We start from the raw sequence: 23,016 nt of genomic DNA, 5'->3' as shown, positions 1-23,016 counted from the left end.
AATTATTTTCAAATACAAGTAAAATAAATTAAAATATTTACATTTTTAAATATAATAAAGTAAATTATAATATTTACAACATATAATAAAATTTTGGTTTTTATCAAAACTGATAACATTGTCTATCAATGTCACTGATAGAAACATATCAGTGTCTTTCTATCACTGACTATCAATGCCTATTATCGATAGAATCTAAGATTTTCTTATATTTTATAAATAGTTTATCAAAATTTTTATTTTTAATAAGAGAAATTTTTATGAAGGTAATAAAACACTAAATTATTTACGACTCATGTAACAAAGCCTATAAAATTAATCATTTTTTAAATATTCTAAGTTTGTCATTCCGTCTTTCTCCTCCTCCTCGCTGCGATTTCTTTCGTTGTTTTCCTGTTCGTTGCGATTTCTCTCGTCGTCTTTCTTCTTTTCCTCTTCTTTTTTTTTCGTTACGTTTGTTTCCATGTCTTTTTTTTTTCATTTCAATTTCTTTCTATCGTCTTTCTTCTTTTCCTCTTCTTTTTATACTTAGTTTAATCTTTACAACGTTTTTCTTATTTTCCTCTTCTTCTTTTTTTTTCTCTAGTAAAAATATTTTAGATTGGAATAGCCAAATGTAAACGATCATCTAAAAAACAAACCATGGTGTAAATAAATCTAAACGGTCACATACCAAAATAATTTAAAAAAATCATTTAGTCAAATCTAAACAATCGTGTACCAAAACAAAAACGATTTGTCTACTCAAATCTAAACAATTGTGTAACCAATCTAAATTAAACGATAGAATTAAAAAAATAATTATCAAATTAAATGAAAAAACCTAAACGATCATGTACCAAACAATAGCCAAATGTAAGTGATCGTGTATCAAATATATTACATGCGCATTTTGTACCAAATATACTATCGCATTATTAACGTGACATTTTTTGTATTTTACACTATGGACGTGTGAGCTTTTTTTTATTTTCAAAATGGTTGAAAGTAAATGTTTTACTATTTGGTTTCATTCATAAGAAGACCCCTTTTAATAATTTCACATATATATATATATATATATATATATATATATATATACAAATGAAAATATTATTTTTATATAGATAAGTTGTAAGTGGAAAAAGACACGATGAAATTGCGCGGTCCCACTAAATATTATTTAAAGCGCCTGCAAAAACTGCCATTCACATCCTCAACCAAATTTGTTTCTTCTTCTTCTTCTTCCCTCTTTCCAATATCCTTCAACTCTTTTTCTTTTCCATTTCAAACCACTTTCAAACTACGCCGATACCTTTGTTCCCCCTTACCCCCATCTTCTTCATAAATATCTTTCTTTTTTATCCTTCTCCTTGACACTGTTGCGTCCCCGATTTCTCTTCTGTTGCAGTTTTCTGGGTTTCCTATATTATGCAGCTTCTTACCCGCCATTTCTTCTTACTGGTATGCTTCTCTTTTCATTTCTATGTTGTTTTTGCTTTAACTTCAGATGGGTTGGCCTTATTATCACTCCAAAGCCGCTGGACTACTCACACCTCTTTTGTCCCTGTTTGGAATGCCTCTCATTCCACTCCCTGTTCTTGGGCTGGGATTGAATGTGATCAAAACCTCCGTGTCATCACCTTCAATCTCTCTTTCTATGGGGTTTCGGGTCAGCTTGGACCTGAAATTGCAAGTTTGACTCAATTGCGTACTATTGATTTGACAACCAACGATTTCTCTGGTGAAATTCCTTATGGGATTGGTAACTGTACCCATTTAGAGTTCTTGGATCTCTCCCTCAACCGATTTGGTGGAGAGATTCCTGAGTCGTTAACGCTCCTTAGGAACTTGACATTTTTGAACTTCCATGCCAATGTTCTATTTGGTGCAATACCCGGCTCATTATTTCAAAATCTTAATTTGCAGTATGTGTATCTTAGTGAAAACAATCTCAATGGTTCTATTCCTTCAAACGTGGGAAACTTGAGGCAACTATTTCATTTGTATCTTTATGGAAATGAGTTGTCTGGTACCACACCTTCTTCCATAGGGAATTGTAGCCAATTGGAGGATCTTTATTTGGATGGGAACCAGTTATTGGGAACATTGCCCAATAGTCTTAACAATCTTGATAATCTTGTTTATTTGGGTGTAAGCGGAAACAATCTCCAGGGTCCAATTCCTTTGGGTTCAGGTAGTTGCCAGAGTTTAAAATTTATAGATTTGTCTTTCAATAGTTATACAGGAGGTATACCAGCTGGGCTAGGCAATTGTAGTCGCCTAAACAACTTAATCATTGTCAATTCAAGTCTAACAGGTCTTATTCCTTCCTCCTTTGGCCGCCTAAGTAAGCTTTCACATCTTGATCTCTCTAGAAATCAACTGTCTGGGAATATACCTCCGGAACTTGGGGCTTGCAAATCCTTGAAAGAATTGGATTTGTACGATAACCAACTCAAGGGGCATATCCCTAGTGAACTTGGTTTGCTAAGTAGATTAGAGGTCCTTCAATTGTTTTCAAACCGGTTGACTGGTGAAATTCCAATTAGTATCTGGAAGATTGCAAGTCTCCAACATATTCTTCTGTATAACAACAACCTTTTTGGGGAACTACCCTTGATAATAACAGAACTCCGGCACCTCAAAAACATTTCTGTGTTCAACAATCATTTTTCTGGAGTCATACCTCAAAGTTTGGGACTCAACAGTAGCTTAGTGCAAGTGGAGTTCACAAATAATCAGTTCACTGGTCAAATTCCACCTAATTTATGCTATGGAAAGACATTAAGGGTGTTAAATTTAGGTTCGAATCAATTTCAAGGAAATGTACCTTCTGATATTGGAACTTGTTTGACTCTTCAGAGATTGATTTTGAAAAGGAATAATCTAACAGGGGTTCTGCCGGAATTTATGATAAATCACGGTCTGCGATTCATGGATGCCAATGAAAATAACCTCAATGGAACAATTCCCTCAAGTTTGGGAAATTGCATCAATCTTACGTCAATTAATTTTCAAAGCAACAAGCTTTCAGGCCTTATACCTAATGCATTGGGAAATCTTGAGAATCTTCAAAGTTTGGTTTTGTCTCATAACTTCTTGGAAGGACCTTTGCCATCTTCCCTCTCAAACTGCACGAAACTGGATAAGTTTGACGTAGGATTTAATTTATTGAATGGTTCTATACCTCGTAGTTTAGCTAGCTGGAAAGTTATATCCACGTTTATAATCAAAGAGAATCGATTTACTGGAGGTATCCCGAATGTATTATCAGAACTTGAAAGCCTTTCACTACTAGATCTTGGTGGCAATTTGTTTGGAGGTGAAATCCCTTCATCTATTGGAGCTTTGAAGAGTCTGTTTTATTCCTTGAATCTCAGTAACAATGGGTTAAGTGGCCAACTACCATCTGAGCTGGCGAGTCTGGTCAAGTTACAGGAATTAGATATATCTCACAATAATTTGACTGGAAGTTTAACTGTCCTTAGCGAACTAAGTTCAACGTTAATTGAGCTTAACATTTCAGATAATTTCTTCACGGGTCCAGTGCCACAAACATTAATGAAGTTATTGAATTCTCGTCCCTCCTCATTCGTAGGTAACCCTGGGTTGTGCATTAGTTGTGATGTACTAGATGGTCTAAGTTGCAATAGAAATATCAGTATTAGTCCTTGTGCTGTTTATTCAAGCTCGCGTGGTAGCTCTCGACTTGGAAATGTACAGATTGCAATGATAGCTCTGGGGTCTTCACTTTTCGTTATTCTTTTGCTTCTTGGGTTGGTTTATAAGTTTGTCTATAACAGAAGAAACAAGCAAAACATTGAGACTGCTGCTCAAGTAGGAACAACTTCCTTGCTCGAGAAGGTAATGGAGGCCACTGATAATTTAGATGAACGTTTCATCATTGGAAGAGGAGCACATGGAGTTGTTTATAAGGCCTCCCTGGATTCAAATAAAACTTTTGCAGTAAAGAAGCTTACATTTTTAGGAATTAAAGGGGGAAGCCGGAATATGGTTAAAGAAATTAGAACTGTCAGCAACATTAAGCACCGGAACTTGATCTCTTTGGAAAATTTTTGGTTGGGAAAAGATTATGGTCTATTGCTTTACAAATATTATCCAAATGGGAGCCTTTATGATGTGTTGCACGAGATAAATACAACTCCATCTCTAACATGGAAAGCCCGCTATAATATAGCGGTCGGTATTGCTCATGGATTGGCGTATCTCCATTACGATTGTGATCCTCCCATTATACACCGAGACATCAAACCACAGAATATACTTCTAGATTCGGAGATGGAACCTCATATCGCTGACTTTGGTCTTGCAAAGCTATTGGATCAAACTTTTGAACCCGCGACTTCATCCTCTTTTGCGGGTACAATTGGCTACATTGCACCAGGTATCATTCTACACATATATTGCAAATTAGCTCTGCATTCTCATGTGTTTTGTTTTCGGTGTGAATTGAATTGTGTTGTGATATGTTATGTGGTTGTGACAGAGAATGCATTTTCAGCAGCGAAGACCAAAGCCTCTGATGTGTACAGTTATGGGGTGGTTTTACTCGAGATGGTAACAGGAAAGAAGCCATCAGATCCATCATTTATGGAAGTCGGGAATATCATGGCTTGGATTCGGTTGGTTTGGAACGAGACAGATGAAATAGATAGAATTGTTGATCCAAAGCTTGAGGAAGAACTTGCTAATTTGGATCATAGGGAGCAGATGATTCAGGTGGTTCTTGTGGCTTTGAGATGCACAGAAAATGAGCCTAACAAGAGACCAACGATGAGAGATATTGTCGATCACTTGATTGATTTAAAGATTAGTCGGTAGAGCACATATGACTAACCAAGCTTTTTCCTTCTACCCTAAGCATTTTTGATAAATACTCAAAATGATTTAAGGATAGTATAACAGTCCATCAGTATATTTTGTATATTGTTATGGCTGTGAGGATTAGATTTCTTTAGAGGTTGTCAAAAAGCTTGTTTTAGCCTGTCGTATATATTTCTTTAGTGTATGTTTGAGAATATTTTTAAGTAATTTTTAAGGCTTAAAATATTGCAAATAATCAATTAAATGTTTTATTTTATACTTTTGAATCTAATTTTTATTACATCACAATTGATTTTAAGTGACATAAAAATATGTTTTTGGAAGTAATTTAAGAATGACAAAAATAATTAAAGAAAAGTGATTTAAATTATTTTAGAATTAAAAAATTCTGGAAATTTTAATACAAGAAAGGAACGATTGCTGATTCCTTTGAACTATGAATATTTGAATAACTTGATGAGAGGTAAAATTTTTACTTCCCTCCCACGTTTAATCTAGTTTTTTCTTTAGTGTTCAAGGATGAAGTAAGCTTTTTGTGCAAAGAAAATTTCATAGAGAAAAAAGGGATTCCTTGACATAATTATTTTCGATTTTGAGAAGAAAAAACTACAATTTAATTTGAATGCACTAAAACGAATATAACTAAATTGATATAATATTTGTATTACCAACTTAGAGATTAAAAGTTTAATTACTTATTCCTGTTCTATCATAACTAGCATTACTCTACTATAAGAAATTATAATAATAATAACAAAAAGTCATCAAAAGAAAATATTTTTTGTTTCTAGTTAAATAAAAATAGAATAAAATACTGCACCTAATAAATAATGAAGGAAATGATGTTTGAACAAATATATTAGCATTTTCCTCGTACCATATTTTTCAAAGGCCTACTACGATACAAACCATTCAATTCTTCATAAGAAAACTTTGACTTTTTTACTTATACACAAAATAATAATAATAAATAGTAATAAATTGAAAATAATAATAAAGATTAAAGACAAAAATTATTCTCTTTTTTTCTTTTTCAATTAAGTGGGTGTGTGAATACAGAAGAATGAAAAAAGAATTCTCATCTATTACTCACATCCATAGATTTGGGGTTTTTTTTAATATAACAAAATGAATTAAAATATTTAACAAATATAACAAAATTTTAAAATTTATTCAAATAGATTTTGAAATTTTGTTATATTTTACAAATAATTTTAACATTTTTATTATTTAAAATAATTTGAACTACAAAAGTTTATTCTCAAATTTTCAAGGTGCTAAATTTAAATCGAATAAACAATTGCTTTAGTTCATCATTTTAATTTATCTTTAATAAAATTGTGTATACGATAATTATTTTAAATGACAAAACTATCATTTAAAAATAACAAAATTCACTAATAGATGATAGATGGGTATTAGCAGTATCATAATTTTGGTATCTTATTTAGAAGAGAATTAAAACAACACAAAGAAACTAAAAAATAACTAGATATGGAGAAAACAATGTATATGATATTTGTAATTTGTATTCCCGGTATTAAATTTGCATTTACATGTTCATACTTCCAACCATCTTTACACGTTTCCTTTACATAAAAATCACTTAAATTTTTATTTGCTAATTTTGAATTTTTTTATTTTATATTATTTTTTTAAAAAAAATATTAATTGAAATGTGTTGATGAAAGATGCGAATTGAAAAAATGGTATTAATTTAAGATTTTAGTTCATGAGATATAAATAGTTATTTTTCGAAGAAGAAAAGAATTGAAAGGATTTCTGAAGCTAATTAATACGAAAGAAACACTCATGAGAGTCGATGATTTGACTTTCCAACCTATCAACTACCACTAAGCTTAGAATAGAGTGCGAGGAAGTGATTCCCCATGTTCATACAAGGGTTTTGATTTTGAGTTTGAGTGTTCCACCCGATTCTTAAACTGCCGCCACCTATCCCCCCCTTCACTCATTTTCATTTCCTTTTTCACTTCCAACTTTCCATTCTTCAACTTTCCATTCTTCAACTTTCTTACCCCTAATTTCTTTCTCTCTATCCTCCACTCTCAACTCTGCTGCAATTCATGTGGGTTTTGTTGTTATGCTGCTTCATTCCCGCCATTTCTTCCTACTGGTATTCTTCTCCTTCCCTCTCTATGTTGTTTTTGCTTTAACCTCAGATGGGTTGACTTTATTATCGCTCCAAAGCCGCTGGAATACTCACACCCCTTTTATCCCTCTTTGGAATGCTTCTGATTCCACTCCCTGTTCTTGGGCTGGGATTCAATGTGATCAAAACCTTCGTGTCATCACTTTCAATCTCTCGTATTATGATGTTTCGGGTCAGCTTGGACATGAAATTGCACGTTTGACCCACTTGCGTACTATTGATTTGACCACCAACGGTTTCTCTGGTGAAATTCCTTATGGGATTGGTAACTGTAGCCATTTAGAGTACTTGGATCTCTCCTTCAACCAATTTGGTGGAGAAATTCCTCAGTCATTAACTCTCCTTAGGAACTTGACGTTTTTGAACTTCCATGACAATGTTCTAACTGGTGCAATACCCGACTCCTTATTTCCGAATCTTAATTTGCAGTATGTGTATCTTAGTGGAAACAATCTCAACGGTTCTATCCCTTCAATTGTGGGGAATTGGAGTCGGCTGTTTCATTTGTATCTGTATGAAAATGAGTTTTCTGGTACAATACCTTCTTCCCTAGGGAACTGTAGTCAATTGGAGGATCTTTATTTGGATGGGAACCAGTTAGTAGGAACATTGCCCGATAGTTTTAACAATCTTGATAATCTTGTTAATCTAGGTGTAAGCCGAAACAATCTCCATGGTCCAATTCCTTTGGGGTCAGGAGGTTGTCTGAGTTTAGAATATATAGATTTGTCATTCAATAGTTATACAGGAGGTATACCTGCCGGGTTGGGCAACTGTAGTGGCCTAAGAACCTTACTTATTGTAAATTCCAGTTTAACAGGTCATATTCCTTCCTCTTTTGGCCGCCTAAGTAAGCTTTCAGTTCTTGATCTCTCTAAAAATCAACTGTCTGGGAATATACCTCCTGAATTTGGGGCTTGCAAATCCTTGAAAGAATTGGATTTGTACGTCAACCAATTTGAGGGACGTATCCCTAGTGAACTGGGTTTGCTAAGTAGATTAGAGGTCCTTCAATTGTTTTCGAACCATTTGATTGGTCAGATTCCTATTAGCATTTGGAAGATTCCAAGTCTCCAGCATATTCTTGTGTATAACAACAATCTTTCCGGGGAACTTCCATTGATAATAACTGAACTCAAGCACCTCAAAAATATTTCTTTATTCAACAATCAGTTTTCTGGTGTCATACCTCAAAGTCTGGGACTCAACAGAAGCTTAGTCCAAGTGGAGTTTACTAATAACAAGTTCACTGGTCAAATTCCACCTAATCTATGCTTTGGAAAGACATTAAGGGTGTTAAATTTAGGTTTGAATCAATTTCAGGGTAGCATACCTTCAGATATTGGGACCTGTGTGTCTCTTCAGAGGTTGATTTTGAGAAGGAATAATCTAACAGGAGTTCTGCCAGAATTTATGAGAAATCATGGCCTTCAGTTCATGGATGCCAGTGAAAATAACCTCAATGGAAAAATTCCGTTAAGTTTGGGCAACTGCATCAATCTTACCTCAGTTGATTTGTCTAGGAACAAGCTTACAGGTCTTGTACCAAATGAGCTGGGAAACCTTATGAATATTCAAAGTTTGAGCTTGTCTCACAACTTCTTGGAAGGACCTTTGCCACCCTCGCTGTCAAATTGTACCAAGTTGAATAATTTTGATGTAGGATTCAATTTATTGAATGGTTCAATATCTAGTAGTTTGGCTGGCTGGAAAGTTATATCCACATTGATTTTAACAGAGAATCGATTTACTGGAGGCATTCCAAATGTATTATCAGAACTTGAAAGCCTTTCAGTGCTAGATCTTGGTGGCAATTTGTTTGGAGGAGAAATTCCTTCATCTATTGGAGGTTGGAAGAATATGTTTTATTCCCTGAATTTCAGTGACAATGTGTTAACTGGCCAAATACCTTCTGAGCTGAAAAATCTGGTCATGGTAGAGAATTTAGATATATCTCACAATAATTTGACTGGAAGTATAAGAGTTCTTGGTGAACTAAGTTCGTTGTTAGTTGAGCTTAACATTTCATATAATTTCTTCACGGGTCCTGTGCCACCAACATTAATGAAGTTTCTGAATTCTCATCCCGCATCGTTCTTAGGTAACTCTGGGTTATGCATCAGCTGTGATGAAACAGATGGCTTAAGTTGCAAAGAAAGCAGTAGTATCAAAACTTGTGCTAGTCATTCAAGCTCTCGGCTTAATAATACTCAAATTGCAATGATAGCTTTTGGATCTTCACTCTTTATTGTTTTTCTGCTTCTTGGGTTGGTTTATAAGTTTGTTTACATCAGAAGAAATAAGGATACTTTTGACACCTTTGCTGAAGTAGGAACAACTTCTTTGCTTGTCCACAAGGTAATAGAGGCCACTGATAACCTAGATGAGCGATTCATCATAGGGAGAGGAGCACATGGAGTTGTTTATAAGGCATCTCTAGATTCGAAGAGAACTTTTGCTGTAAAAAAGCTAACATATGGAGGATGTAAAGGGGGAAGCCGGAGTATGATTAGAGAAATTAAAACTGTTGGTCGTATCAAACATCGAAACCTGATCGCTATGGAAGATTTTTGGTTTGGAAAAGACCATGGTTTACTTCTTTACAGATACCAGCCTAATGGGAGTCTTGATGATGTGTTGCATCAGATGAATCCAGCTCCAGCTTTAACATGGGAAGTACGTTATAATATTGCCATTGGTATTGCACATGGGTTGATATATCTTCATTACGATTGTGATCCTCCTATAATACACCGAGACATTAAACCGCAGAATATACTTCTAGATTCGGAGATGGAACCTCGTATTGCTGATTTTGGTCTTGCAAAGTTGCTCGACCAAACATCTGCACCAACAGTTTCATCCTCTTTTGCTGGAACAATTGGCTATATTGCACCAGGTATCATTCTACACGTACGTTATGAATTATGTTTTTGTTTTGAAGTATTGAATTATTTGTTGATGCATTATGGGCTTGTGACAGAGAATGCATTCTCAGCAGCAAAAAACAAAGCTTCAGATGTTTACAGTTACGGAGTTGTTTTACTTGAGCTGATAACACGAAAGAAGCCATCGGATGCATCATTTACTGAGGTGGGGAGTATAGCTGCTTGGGTTCGGTCGGGTTGGAATGAGACAGGAGAAATAGATAGTATTGTTGATCCAATGCTTGTGGAAGAACTTTTAGATTCTGATCGAAGGGAGCAGATTAAGAAGGTGGTTTTGGTGGCTTTGAGATGCACAGAAAAGGATCCTAACAAGAGACCTATGATGATAGATGTTCTGAACCACTTGATTGATTCGAAGACAAAGCAATCCACAGTATTTTTGGATTGAACGAAGACAAGAGTTTCCAAAACCAATTTTATTTTAAATTGTTTTTAGTTTTGATAAAGAACATAAAAACCAATTTAAAATGTACTTTCAAAGTTTTTCAAAAGGTATTATGAATGCTTACTAAAACACTTCAAAATTTTTCTTTCCAAACGACTTATTTTCAAAATTAAACTAGAAAATTAACCTTGTCTTTCCCTTTTCTTCATAGATGTTTTGATGAATGCACAAATTTGATTGTTTTTTTTTTTCGTTTGCTTGTACATAATCTCCTATTCTAGTTTTTAGCATTGTAAATACTTAGAAGGCTCGTTTTGGTCTCCCTTGGTCATTATCATAATCATTATTTTACAAATGTTGAAGTTCCATAGCAAAAATTATTCCCCAACACTTATATATCATTCAACTCTACATAGCAACGTCTCGATTATTCCTTTTTATAGAAAGTAAAGGTCGGGGAATATTATGAAAATAGTGCAAATATTAATTAATCATTTTACGTTCCAATTATGACCAAGAGTTCGTCACCTAAGACCAAGATTTGCAGAAGTTGAGTGACAAAACTTGAATTCCAACGTGGAATTCATTGTTAGAAAAAAAAAATGCTGCAATTACAATGAAAGTTCTATTGAAAATTAATACAAAACTGGAAAGCCTTTGTAGATGCAGTTTTCATCTATAAATAAGTGGAGTGTCACAGTTCCCACTAACTTCTTGTTAATATTCATAGAAATCAATTAGCTCAGTGAACAAAGTAATGAAAAAAGATGAACAAAAAATTTATAACTGTAGAAGGTACTCTGTAGTACACATAATAACTACAAAAAGAGAACCAAAGGGGGAATAAAGAATAAAGACAGCATAGAATTGCCACTTGTTTGTGGACACTAACATATAACAACAGATCCCTCTTTCTAGTAAGAGCAAGATATATCGAAGTTCTAAATAAAAATGAACAGTAAAAGAAAAGATAAGAAAAGAAAATGGCAATGAGTTCGAATGGCCGCAAATAAGGGCAATACAGTGGGTGGTTAAAACAAAATTTTAATAGTAAAAACTTCAAATATTATTTCATCAAATTCGAATGTTCATGAGCCTCCCTTCTGTTTCAAAGTGATCTTATCACCAAGACTGAGAGCAATACCTTGAGTCTTGCTTCTTATCCTGATGTATCCACTCAACTTGCTGTCTGCTTGTTTTTCAATGCTCACATTCACTAATGCATCTTCTCCAAAAACACTCTTTGCATAAAGGTTGGCAGCAAGAAAACCACATTCACCTTCTAATGCCGATCTGATGCCCAAAAAACAAATGACACTATTAAATACAAGCATGCACATATACCCATCTCCCTAAAATAAATCCAGTATGTAACTGCGGTTTAAAAAAAACCCTATAATATGACATGAAAATCTCTATCTCTTTTAGTTTTCTCATCATCTTTCACAATACATAGATAGTAGCAGCACAAGCAAAGCAAGGAATGGATATGGAATGTCAGGTAAATTAGCTGGATACCAAATAGGTAGTAGCAATAGAGCAAGTTCCATCGGAAAGAAACTTTTAAATTAGAAGGGATTGCAGTAGAAGTACCAGAGTACAACTAAACAGTCCTGTTGTGTTAGGTGTCCTGTCCACATAAGCATAAAACATCCAAAGGTAAACGAGAAAGACTAGACCAAAGGATCTTACATTGGTGTCAAGCACTTCATATTCGTTGACTTCATAATGTGGTTTAGGAATTCCTTCTCATCTTGAATTATTGTATTCACAGCAACCTGCAGCCGGAAATAACCATAATCAGAATTTATTGTATGACGATTGCTTTAATATCAGTAAATAGGAAAACGAAAGTTCATGTTAAAAATGGAATATATGAAGTGGGACAAGCAGTCCAATTTCTACAACACAAGTAATGGTGGAAGCCTTACTAAAGGATAGATACTTAAAATTAAAGAAAAATGGGCATTTCTCCTCCGTATCCCTTGTGGGGCCACTTGCATCTGCTGGGTTCGCACAATTATGGGGATCTCATATGGAGTGGATCATATCCCAAAAAGATCAAATTCTTCACTTGAGAGAACTAAGCTATTCCAGCATCAACACTCAGGATGTCCTTCAGAGAAAATCCCCCTGGATCAGCATTTCTCCAGCATGCATGCGGTCCTTTATATATGAGGAATATAGAAACTCAAATTCCATATTCAGTAGCTGTTCTTTTTGCAAATAACTCCTGGAGCTTTGACTTCCCTATCTTTGGCTGGAATATTGTCCACGCAGGTGAAATCTTCTTCCCACTACCTATCTTGTATTTTGCTTGGTCACCCATTCGAAGACACAAAAATGCCCTTTAGCTGAACTTCATGCGGGCTTTTCTATGGAGTAATATGAAATTGCATCTTCGACAACAAGAAACAAGACTCCGTTCTATATTGACTCTATTAATATTTTAGCTTTATCATGGAACAAGTTAAAACAACCTTTTTTAACTACAATTTATCCACACTCATATCTCAATGGCCTAGCCTTTTGTAACAATCTCTTGGTAGACCTTTTGTATACATTTTCCTGAATGGATGAATTTATTTTATTTCCTAACAGGTGTTCACTAAGGCACAATGGTCCTTTGGAGCCTAGGTGCAAGGCGCACTAAAAAGCACAAACCTTTTCCTGTGAGGTGCACTAGGTTTAAAAATATTACATTAAAAAGAGAGAGCATAATTGAAGTGGAAATGTGGAAAAGAAAAGACCTCTCAAACACAAGAATTTTTGCATTTAGGCTTAGTAAACTTGATTCTTTTAGTTAATAAAGAAAGAAAATCCTTAATTATTACTATTTTTTTAAAAAAAATGAGAAAGCCCTGAAACCCGAGATTTTGAGCCTTGGGACTTCCGGCTTTGCAAATGGCCCACACCTGAGGCGCACCTTATTTTGTGAGCCTCGCCTCCAAGGTGAGGCGCTAGACCTGCGCCTTGAGCCTAGGCATGCGCCTGAGAGGGCTTTCTAAAACACTGTTCCTAACCAAAAAAAAAAAACACACACGCACACACACATGCATACACCATACACACAAGGTTCTATATTCTCGTCAAACAGATCAGATAGTGCATAATGTCAAAACAACATAATCTGAATTGGAATACTGAAAGCAGGGATTGGGACTCGAGGCTTAGAAAGAATCTTAAAGATGATAAAATTGATGAATAGGCTTTTTTCTTTCCCACATTTTTCTACCTATTATTTGAACCAGTGCTTTGGAAGGGCTTTTTCAGAGGAAAATTAAGTTCTCTTTTTATAGGAAATTAGTCAGGGTAGCGTTAAAATGTTGGATCACCTCCAAAGGTAAATGCCCTATTTCACTCACCCTCCATGGTGTGCTATGAAAGCAAGCTCAGAATCTGTTGTTGCCACTTTTTTGGTTCTTTCTTCTTTGCTACAGATAACTGTAATTTCTTTGTAAAAAGTCTTGGATGGTGCTTGATTGTGTCTAGCTCCATATTAAATCTTTTATCACTGATTTTTGTGGGACATCCCTTTAAAGGAGATGTACAAACTTTAAGGCTGGCCTTTACTCATTCCTCTTTAGGTCTTTTAGGTGTGAAAGAATGGGAGGACCCTCAACAACACTCTTCTTCTTTTGCGGACTTTCTTGATTAAGTTTTGTTTGATGCTCTTTCTGGTGTAAATGTTCACAACCTTTTAAGAATTATAGTCTGTCCTCTTTGATTTATAATGGCAATCCTTCTTGTAAGAGCCACTGGTCTTATAATCTCATTTCAATTTCTCCTTATTATAAAAAATAATAATAAAATAAAAAACGCGGTAGTTTTAAAATGAATTTTACCAAAGAACATAGTGTGCGTACCTTGTTTTCCCACTCAAATTCAGCCCACATTGCTCTAAATGCCACATCAGTGCAGGATGCAGGAGAAATATAATCCATGATATCTATGTGGATATCATTAAGAACTATGACTGTTCTCTCTAGCACATTAGAAGAAGTCTCATATACAATGTTACCAAATATGACTCCTGTTTCAGTAGAAGAAACCTTGATGTTAGCCTTTATTTGTTTACTTGACTCTGGAGCAAGCGTATAGTTTTGAGGACGTTCAACAAGTTTGAGGTCACCCATAGTGGCCAACTCAAGGCACAAATTCTGAAGAGTCTCTTTGGTTCTATTAATCACTGTAACATCAAGAACAATGTCATAATGATGAACAGTGACATAAGCTTCTGCATAAACGGGATCACTGAATCCAGTTAGTTGAAGAATGCGGTTGAGTTTGTTGGCATCATCGCCCTCCTTTGTAAACTCTCCAGTAGCACGCTTAAGATCATCTTGGACCTCATCTTCCAGTTCTAGCTGACTCATTCCCTGAAAAGTGATGCTTATAAAGTTAATGAAACAGGTGAAACTAAGAAAACCAACGATTTAGATAATAAAAACTTGATTGCTTCCAGTAAACAACCATAGTAACTTGTTTAATCGAGAAAATTTGGATTTGAGAGCTGAGACAATCAGAAAGCTGGAAATGGCCATTCACAAAGCCCCTAACTACTAAGATTATATCATAATATATGTACACAAATTGGCTGTGCCATCTTATACAATTTTTTTACCATGAAAAGAGAATAATGGAATTCAACTGAAACCAGTTGGAGGGGAAAAAGAAGCAGCTTATCATGACATGGTATTAGTGTCCTATTATGAAGAGTACATTCATAAAACTATGTATAATGCTAAAATTATTTTAAAAAAAAAAAACTAAAAATCTTTAAAATGATCAATGAAAAGCTGACATATTGTAATGAGTTCCATTCTCCTCTCCATGCAAGAAACAGGATTTATGAAATGGTTCCTAGAAACTTCTAGTTGAATTTTACTTTCTTCTTCCTATGAACATTAGCGCAATGCATGCCAAAAAAATCGAAGCATAGGTTATTGGCATCCATAGTAGCTTCATTCAAAGAAAAATTGATGTAAAACACATTCTAAGTCATTGCATGCAAACACTATGATACAGAATGAGAAAAACATTGAAAGAATGAAATGTCATAGAAACATTAATAAACCACAAGAGAACATGAGATATTACATCCAAAGAAAGTTGACGTGAAGATACTGAAAGAAACTATTTTAAACTCTACACGTCAAGAAAAAAACAATAATAGAAGGATAGAACGTCATAAATAAGTTTAAAAAAAGTTCAGGAAACAACACGAGAGGTCTTCATCCAAAGCAAACTGAGATCAAGCACATTAAAAGTTATAATACTGAATTCTACAAACCATGATACAAACAAAAATAGAAAAGCCAAAAAAATAAGCAAGAGACAACAGATGAAATGTTTTATTACCTTCCTGCTCTTTAAGTGGTAAAAATCAATTAGATCATCTGGCTGCGCATGGGATATCTGAGCCCTGGCTTTTATCTCTTCAGTTTCGTGGCGCTGCTTTTCAGCCAGCATTTTCACAAAGCTCTGTCTGCAAGATTGCAACCATATCTTCCTCACTTCATCACCGGTATTGCTTAGCAGTCTAATACAGAGGACAATCCTATCACGTGAGTCACTATCAATTGGATGTGGAAGAAATGAAGATTCACCCAGTTGCAACATAGAAACCATGATCAATAATGCCTGAGTGAAGGTTCTGTTCACTTCGACTTTGGAAGGCTGAACCTCCTCTAGCCTCAAAACAAGCTTTGTAAGCGTACAAGCCACAACTGCCCCAAGGAAAAAGTCGCCAGAAAGAATTAAGGATCTCAAATTTCCAATAGAGGATAGTGAACCCTGAACAAGGGTTGGTGGGGACATTGCAGTCTCAAGTGCAGCACTTTGGGTTGCATAGGTTCCATCTGCAAGAATGGCAGGCCTTCTAGAGGATACTGTAGTTGAGCTTACTTGTTGTGAAGTTTTTGAAGACTCTTGTGCCTCCCCTTCCTCTGAAGCTGTGTAGAAAGGAAGGTCACCAAGACAAGTTTTGATGGTAGAGATTCCACTCTCAACTTCAGAGAGCGAGAGACAGTACTCTCCAATGATCCAAAGCGCACAAGAACACACCCTCGCTGCACGAATCTGATAGAATGTATCCAACAGTCTTGTAATGATAGAAACTCGCAACTTGGGATTTGTCTCAATGATCTCACGAACAAAAACAACAACATCCATTGCTGAAGCTACATTGGTATCGCTCAAGAAATCCATCAAGAGATGTACCACTGTGCTGGCAACCTCAGGGAACTTAATTGCACAAGTATGAATAGCCTGCACCAGCATTTGCCTATATTCCCCATTCTTCTCATGCTCTCCACTTTGAGTCTTCACCACCTCCTTCTTCAGCGACATAACAACTTCATCAATATTCCTAGGAGTAATCAATTCAAGGGCAATATCAATCGTTTTCCTCCTAATATCAAGATTTGGGCTGGAAAGTGCGCGAAGCACATCCATTACTAGTTCGACCATTATCTCCCTATGAGATGTCTTCAGCTCATTGAGCCTATCAAGAACAATAAGCTTAACATTATTATCACTTTGGGAGAGCAAAAGCTGGCAGTAAGTATTCGCAGCGGCTCTAATAGCCGTGGGAGCTGAGGAAAGAGACACAAGAGTTCCAGCACACTCATAAATGACAGCAGTTGATGGGGCATTCAACAATGATATAATGATCTTAATATATTTTCCTTTCTCAGCCTTATTGGCCCGGCAAACCTTCCTAATTAATTCTAAGACAACCATCTGAAGCTGCTCACCCCAATCAGTCATCCTATCGATGTTAGTAAAGAGGTAATTGATAGCCCTTTCTTGAGCACAATTGAAGAGCATAAGAAAAGCATTTCGCTTACTGGAATTGTCCTGCTCAGAGGTCAAGAACTTCTCGATGATCTCAGGTGCACTATCCAGTAATTGCTCCCCTTGAGGAAGTTTGTAAACGGACATGACAGCAAGCACCGCATTTCGACGAACAAATGGGTGGCGATGCTCCAAATTGGTGAGAATGGAAGGGATCAGGGGCTCAATGATCTCAGTTTCATTCAAACGGCAGAGAAATCGCAGGGTAACCCCACGAATATACTCGTTAGGATGCTGAAGGTTGTTACGTAGGTTCTGGCAAATAAGAATCATCTCCGGCAAAACTTTACCTCGTGAATCGGTCTTGTCAATGATCTCCAAATAAAGAAGGAGGAGTTTCTGGATGGTGTGGTCATCAGAAGGAAGAACATAACGTATAATTGTGATGAAAAGTTGAGGAATGGTTTCACCATTGAGCAACAACATAATCGCTTTTTTCAATGCTTCAATCTTGGAATCAATGTCATTTCCTTCCAAAGCTTCCTTGATCTCATTCGCCATGGCTGGGGTGCCCTTGTCGAAGTGCACCAACAGAGTGCACGACTTCTCCATATCTGCTTTATCTTTTTGGTTAAGAGATCTGAAGAAAAATGAAAATGGGGAAGGAAGAGAATTGAGATGAAACGGAGATTGAATTGAAGAATATATCAGATCTAGGTTGGAAGGGAGAAGGAGAATTGAAGAAAGTACCTGATTTGCTATGGAGCTTGAGGAAGGAAATTAGATCTCGAGAAGCTTGATGCGTTTGGTTGATGTGAAGAACTCTCAAGTCTCAACCCGAAGAGAGGAAATGTAGATCTGGTCGTTTCAGGGACTAAGCTCTCTATAACTGTGGACAAACCAAACTTCCATAAAATAATCGGAAGGCGAGAAACGTCGGCTTCATTGTCTATTAGGCCCATTCTAAACAAATTTCTTGGGCTCAACTTCTAAATAGCCCACCCTATGAAATGGCCTAATTAGGTCTATCATATTTCATAATGGACCTAATTTTGCTATATATATTACATTATATGGGCTCATTTTTTACATAAAAGTCTGGCCCAAATTATTACACTACCCATATTTAATTATTAGCGATTTAAAAAAATAAATAAATAAAAAATAAACATGTAACGTTAATGCCGTATATTGAGGCATTTTCGAACCACGAAAGGAAAGTGAACAACATGCAATACACATTAGCTTCCTCTGTGTTCTTCTGCAAGAAATCGTTAGGGTTTCCAAAATATTTTTCATTGCTTCATCATCGTTCTTCCATTCCGATGAGTTTTTTGCAGCATTCAACAATCCCGGTGACCCATTTTTTCCGTCTTATTATTGTCAACTAAATGGGGTATATATTGAAATCTATTTCGTGTGCAGTGATAAAGCTTGAAAACGTGTTTAGGGTTTTCAATAACTCATCCTTTAGTAGAAAACCAATTTTCTGCAACCACTACAAGAAATCGGACTTTTTCCGACGTCGAAAAAGACATCGACATAAAAGACATCGGGAATAAGAGGTTCTCCCGACTTTATGCGTCAGAAGAAAAAGCTATTCTCGACGCATAAAGTAAGACGTCGGGAATAAGAGGTTTTCCCGATGCACAATTCATGTGTCGGGCACAAGACGTTGAGAAATAAAGGGTATTCCCGACGTCGTAAGTAGTGCGTCGGGAAAAGCCTCACGTGGAAAATAAGGGATATTCCCAAGGCCTAGGTTTTCCCGACGCCGTAAGTAGTGCATCGGGAGATCCCCTGAATATTTATTTCATTTCTGTATTTACACAAAACTGAAAACGAAAGGGAAAGGGTTTGGAGAAGAGAGAAACATTCGTCGCCGTCCATAGCTCGCCGCGTCCGTTTCATCGTCGTTGTCGTCCGTCGCCGCGACCGCAACTTCAGCTTCAGCCTTCCTCCGTCCATAGCTCGCCGCCAACCTTCTCTTTGCTGTCTTTCAAGTTCTTCTCTCTCCATTCTCACTTTTTCAGGATCCCGTTTGTCACCCTGTAGCTGAGTCAGTCAACGACTTTCAAAACAAATATATCTTAAATGAATATTTTTTTTATTGAAACAACTTTCATTGAATGAATATGTGTGCGTCTGTGCATTATAGGGTTGGCCTAACATTGGACAAACAAGAAAAATCTCAAGTTTAACGAACCTTTTTAAGTGCCTTTTCTCGAGCTTTCAGTATAGTGTCGGCACAACGGTTCCTTAACAAAGCTTCACGGTAAAGCCTATCGGGGGAGGCTTTCCCGACGCCATGGATTGCGTCGGGAGAGGCTTTCCCGACGCGTGACCAACATAGCGTCGGAAAAGCCTATCCCGACTCACTTTCCTCGACGTTTGTCCCGACGCCGAGGACTGCATCAGGAGATCCTTTCCCAACGTATTTTTTACTTCCCCCGACGTTTTTCGGTGTTGGGAAAATCTCGATTTCTTGTAGTGAATCTTCGTCGCAACATAATCTTTACAGTTCAAGTAAGTTATTTTGTTTTGATTATTAAATAGAAAACAAATGAGGTATATATGGAACAGTGTGTGAAATACTCATTTATTACTGTGAATGTAATTTCGAAACAATGTAGACACAGTACTACATGTTGTACGCATTTCCTGATTGAACATGAATTTTGAAGTCTGTATATATTAAAGTAATGCATGTTGCATACTGTGTAGTTTATATTCTTGCATAGTTTATATTGTTGCATGGTTTATATTCTTCCATACTCTGTAAGAAAACCTTGGAAAAAATGGTTAGAAGAAGTGAAAGATGCCTTGGATCAAGGCTGAAGAAGATTAAATCTAACAAGGAAAATCCTATTTTGATAGAAGATAATGAAGAGGTAAATTTGATATTTACTGAAATACAATAAAATATTATATATATAGTTAAACAAATATTTAAAATGTGTATATATCGTAGGAGAACATAGAAATGAAGAACCTCTGAATTACGAACCAATACAAACAATTTATCCTGAGAATGATGAAGAAGATTTACAAGGACCAATAAGTACACAGATAGTGGTGTACGATGATAAAAATTTTATGAGAAGGGATATGGTTTTTGAAACTCCAGAAGCCAAAATGCCCAAACAGAAGAGAGGAAAACAAGTAAGTACATGTTATATGTACTGTTGTATATATATTGCATATATTACATAAGATTTCTATATGTACTAACGTATATATGTACTTAAATATATATTGATGCTGATTCCATTCATTATATTTGTTTGAAGATTAATGAAGGACAAACATCGCATTATGTACCTGAAAACTTCTCATCTGAGTCTGATGAGGTATATGAGGTATATTGATGATTTATACATATTATAAAATTGTATATTATTGTTACTTATATTCGATTATGAGCAGGACAATGTACCAATATCGAAAAGAAAATTGTTCGAAATTGTGTTCAAAGGGAAAGGAAAGGAATCTGCTGCTGAAAATGTACGTATATTTCAAATGTATGAATGTAGATAACTACGGTTTTAATACTAAAAGTTTGTTATTGTTTGTATGAAATGTAGGTATCTAAAAAGAGGAAGTTTGAGAAAGATGTTAGAGCAAGTGAACAGAAGAAGATGAAGAAAAGTGATAAGAAAGAAGCTGTAGAAAAACATAATAAATAAATAAATAAATGAGAAGAAAGGATCAACAAAATCAAAAACAGAGGTATATAACATTTATGTATATAATATTGCAGTTTATTAAATTGTATTTAGTTATCAGTAACAAAATTTGTTAATAATATTGATACAGAAAAGGATTGCGGATAATAAAAGGGGAGAAAAAAGAAAGGATTAAAAGGAAGATTATGAGGTATTAATAGCTATGATGAAATATACTTCATATACTGTTATATATACTAGTATATAACAGACATCAAGGTGCACTATTGATCCTTAAAAGGAGTCAATGGTATCCCTAAAAGAAGTGAACGGTCTAGAGTGAAAAAGTTAAATATATATGTAAAAGTAGATGTAATTAAGAATATAAGAAAAAAAATTGAACAATAGGGAAATAGAATTGTTTAGGAAAACCAGTTTTGGAAATTTTTTAGACATCAAATTCTCCAAATTCCACAGCCAACTACTAAACCACATAATCAGACGTCAATGTACATTGGTGAAGGATGATGAGTTGTGGTTCAATTTCGAAGGAACTATTGCAAAATCTTTGATTAAAGAATTTGAAGCTATAACGGGAATGAACTATGGTCCATTGTCGACCATAGATTTATCTATGGTTAAGGCCAAATTTCTATCAAAATACTTCAAGAATGAAGATCCGATACCTAGGTCTAGGGTCGCCTTCTTATTTAATGAATTGAAAAAACTAAAGGAGAAAGATAGAATTAAGATGGCTAAAATATACTTCTCTTAGGGAACTTCCTTCTAGGGAAACAGTTCACAACGGGATGTGATTTGGATCACATCAAATTAATTGATAATAAAGAACAATTTGATGCATTTCCATGGGGTAGGTTAGGTTACAATATGCTGATTGATTCTACAAGAAATCTATGAAAAACCTTACTGCCCTAGCTGTTGGCATTGCTGCCTTTGCTTAGCTTATTCGTTACTTGTATGGGCCTATGAGTGCATCCCACTCCTGACCGGACCATCAATTTTCTGTACCCAAAAAGTTGATGATAATAAGATCTGCATGCTCAATTGGGTTGTAGATAGCCATCCGGAATGGAAGGATCTGGCTGAAAAGGTGTTCGACAATGATTAGGTTTGATTACAATCTGTATATTTGAGACATACTGATAATATTTTAGATATACACTATAATAGTATACCCATATATATGTGATTTGTGGAACAGTTCAAATTTGAGGTCATGTTTGAGGAAGATTTCGTGGAAAGAAGGACGTTCCATGAAAATAAATTAGGGAGAAAACTCATGTAAATTTTGAGAGAGGTGAAAGCTCACGGCGAGCTAAGGGATCAAATGAGAAGATTCCGGATTACTTCCTGAAATTTCAAGAATTCATTATGGCCAACAATGAATGTTTAAACAATAAATTGGACAAGCTGATTAAGGATGTCGAATGTCTGAAGGATATGTTCAAAAAAAAGGTAAATCAAACCGTGGAAAACAATGATCACATACCAAAGGATGACAATAATGATAAAGGTCAAGGGGATACAAATAGTGATAATGTTGATAATGAAGTTGAGAGGGATACTGCTAATCAGTCGGTACATTTTCTATACATTCCTGCATTATGATTTATGTGTTAATCTGTATATTTGATATATATAGACGTATATTTTCCATACTAACTATAATGGTGAACATGATAGAAACAATGAAAAAGAAAATGACGGAGAAGAGGTATTTTATATTTGTAATTTATACTGTATATTACTGTATATTCAATACTAATTATGAATATTAATAGGGAGGACAAAATGAATTGCTTGATGATGACATATACGGTACTGCTCTATTGAATGAAGTTGAGAAAATTGAGAAAGAAGCAATAAAAATGAAGGTAAGTTATTACGTGATTAATATCATCGGGTATTTTCCATTGACGATGATTACATAAAGGATTTATTACTTGTCTGTATATTGAACTCAAAGTGCTATTCAAGTAAAGGGGGGAGACATATGATTTAATTGATAAATGTTTCATGGTGAAAACAGCACATGCATGCGCACAAGGTATTTCCAATATATCCCACATCCTACAACTACAAACCTTCGTAGGTAAGTAAATAACATATTGGGATGTTCCATCTATGACCTGATATTTCATGTTATTAACCGTATTAATCTACAATGGAAATATAAATGAGTCATGTATACTGTATATATGA

General features: G+C 35.4%; 3 protein-coding genes across 4 annotated transcripts; 2 read left to right on the top strand and 1 right to left on the bottom strand.

Moving 5' to 3' along the window:
- The first annotated feature begins 1,208 nt into the window (after positions 1–1,208).
- Positions 1,209–5,083, top strand: LOC103501981 (receptor-like protein kinase). The gene is made up of 2 exons (XM_008465766.3): positions 1,209–4,387; positions 4,490–5,083. The coding sequence occupies exons 1-2, from the start codon at positions 1,411–1,413 to the stop codon at positions 4,822–4,824; spliced, it is 3,312 nt and encodes a 1,103-aa protein (XP_008463988.2). The 5' UTR covers positions 1,209–1,410; the 3' UTR covers positions 4,825–5,083.
- A 1,534-nt stretch (positions 5,084–6,617) lies between these two features.
- On the top strand, positions 6,618–10,483 carry LOC103501980 (receptor-like protein kinase). The gene is made up of 2 exons (XM_008465765.3): positions 6,618–9,896; positions 9,981–10,483. Exons 1-2 carry the CDS (start codon positions 6,929–6,931, stop codon positions 10,331–10,333), a joined length of 3,321 nt encoding a protein of 1,106 aa, XP_008463987.2. The 5' UTR covers positions 6,618–6,928; the 3' UTR covers positions 10,334–10,483.
- A 605-nt stretch (positions 10,484–11,088) lies between these two features.
- On the bottom strand, positions 11,089–18,047 carry LOC103501982 (coatomer subunit beta-1-like). 2 transcript variants are annotated; one of them, XM_008465767.3, is made up of 5 exons: positions 17,879–18,047; positions 15,692–17,768; positions 14,197–14,709; positions 12,023–12,108; positions 11,089–11,623 (listed from the first exon to the last, which is right to left on the bottom strand). In XM_008465767.3, exons 2-5 carry the CDS (start codon positions 17,738–17,740, stop codon positions 11,419–11,421), a joined length of 2,853 nt encoding a protein of 950 aa, XP_008463989.1. In that variant the 5' UTR covers positions 17,741–17,768; positions 17,879–18,047; the 3' UTR covers positions 11,089–11,418. The 2 variants fall into 2 exon arrangements, with proteins under 2 accessions (XP_008463989.1, XP_008463990.1); XM_008465768.3 differs by having other exon boundaries at positions 15,692–17,742; positions 17,879–18,031.
- Between the last annotated feature and the right edge of the window lie 4,969 nt (positions 18,048–23,016).

Source organism: Cucumis melo, chromosome 4 (genome assembly GCF_025177605.1).
Source record: "Cucumis melo cultivar AY chromosome 4, USDA_Cmelo_AY_1.0, whole genome shotgun sequence".
Lineage (NCBI taxonomy): Eukaryota > Viridiplantae > Streptophyta > Magnoliopsida > Cucurbitales > Cucurbitaceae > Cucumis > Cucumis melo.
The sequence above is the reverse complement of the archived record's forward strand: the minus strand, read 5'-3'. Positions and strand labels throughout refer to the sequence as shown.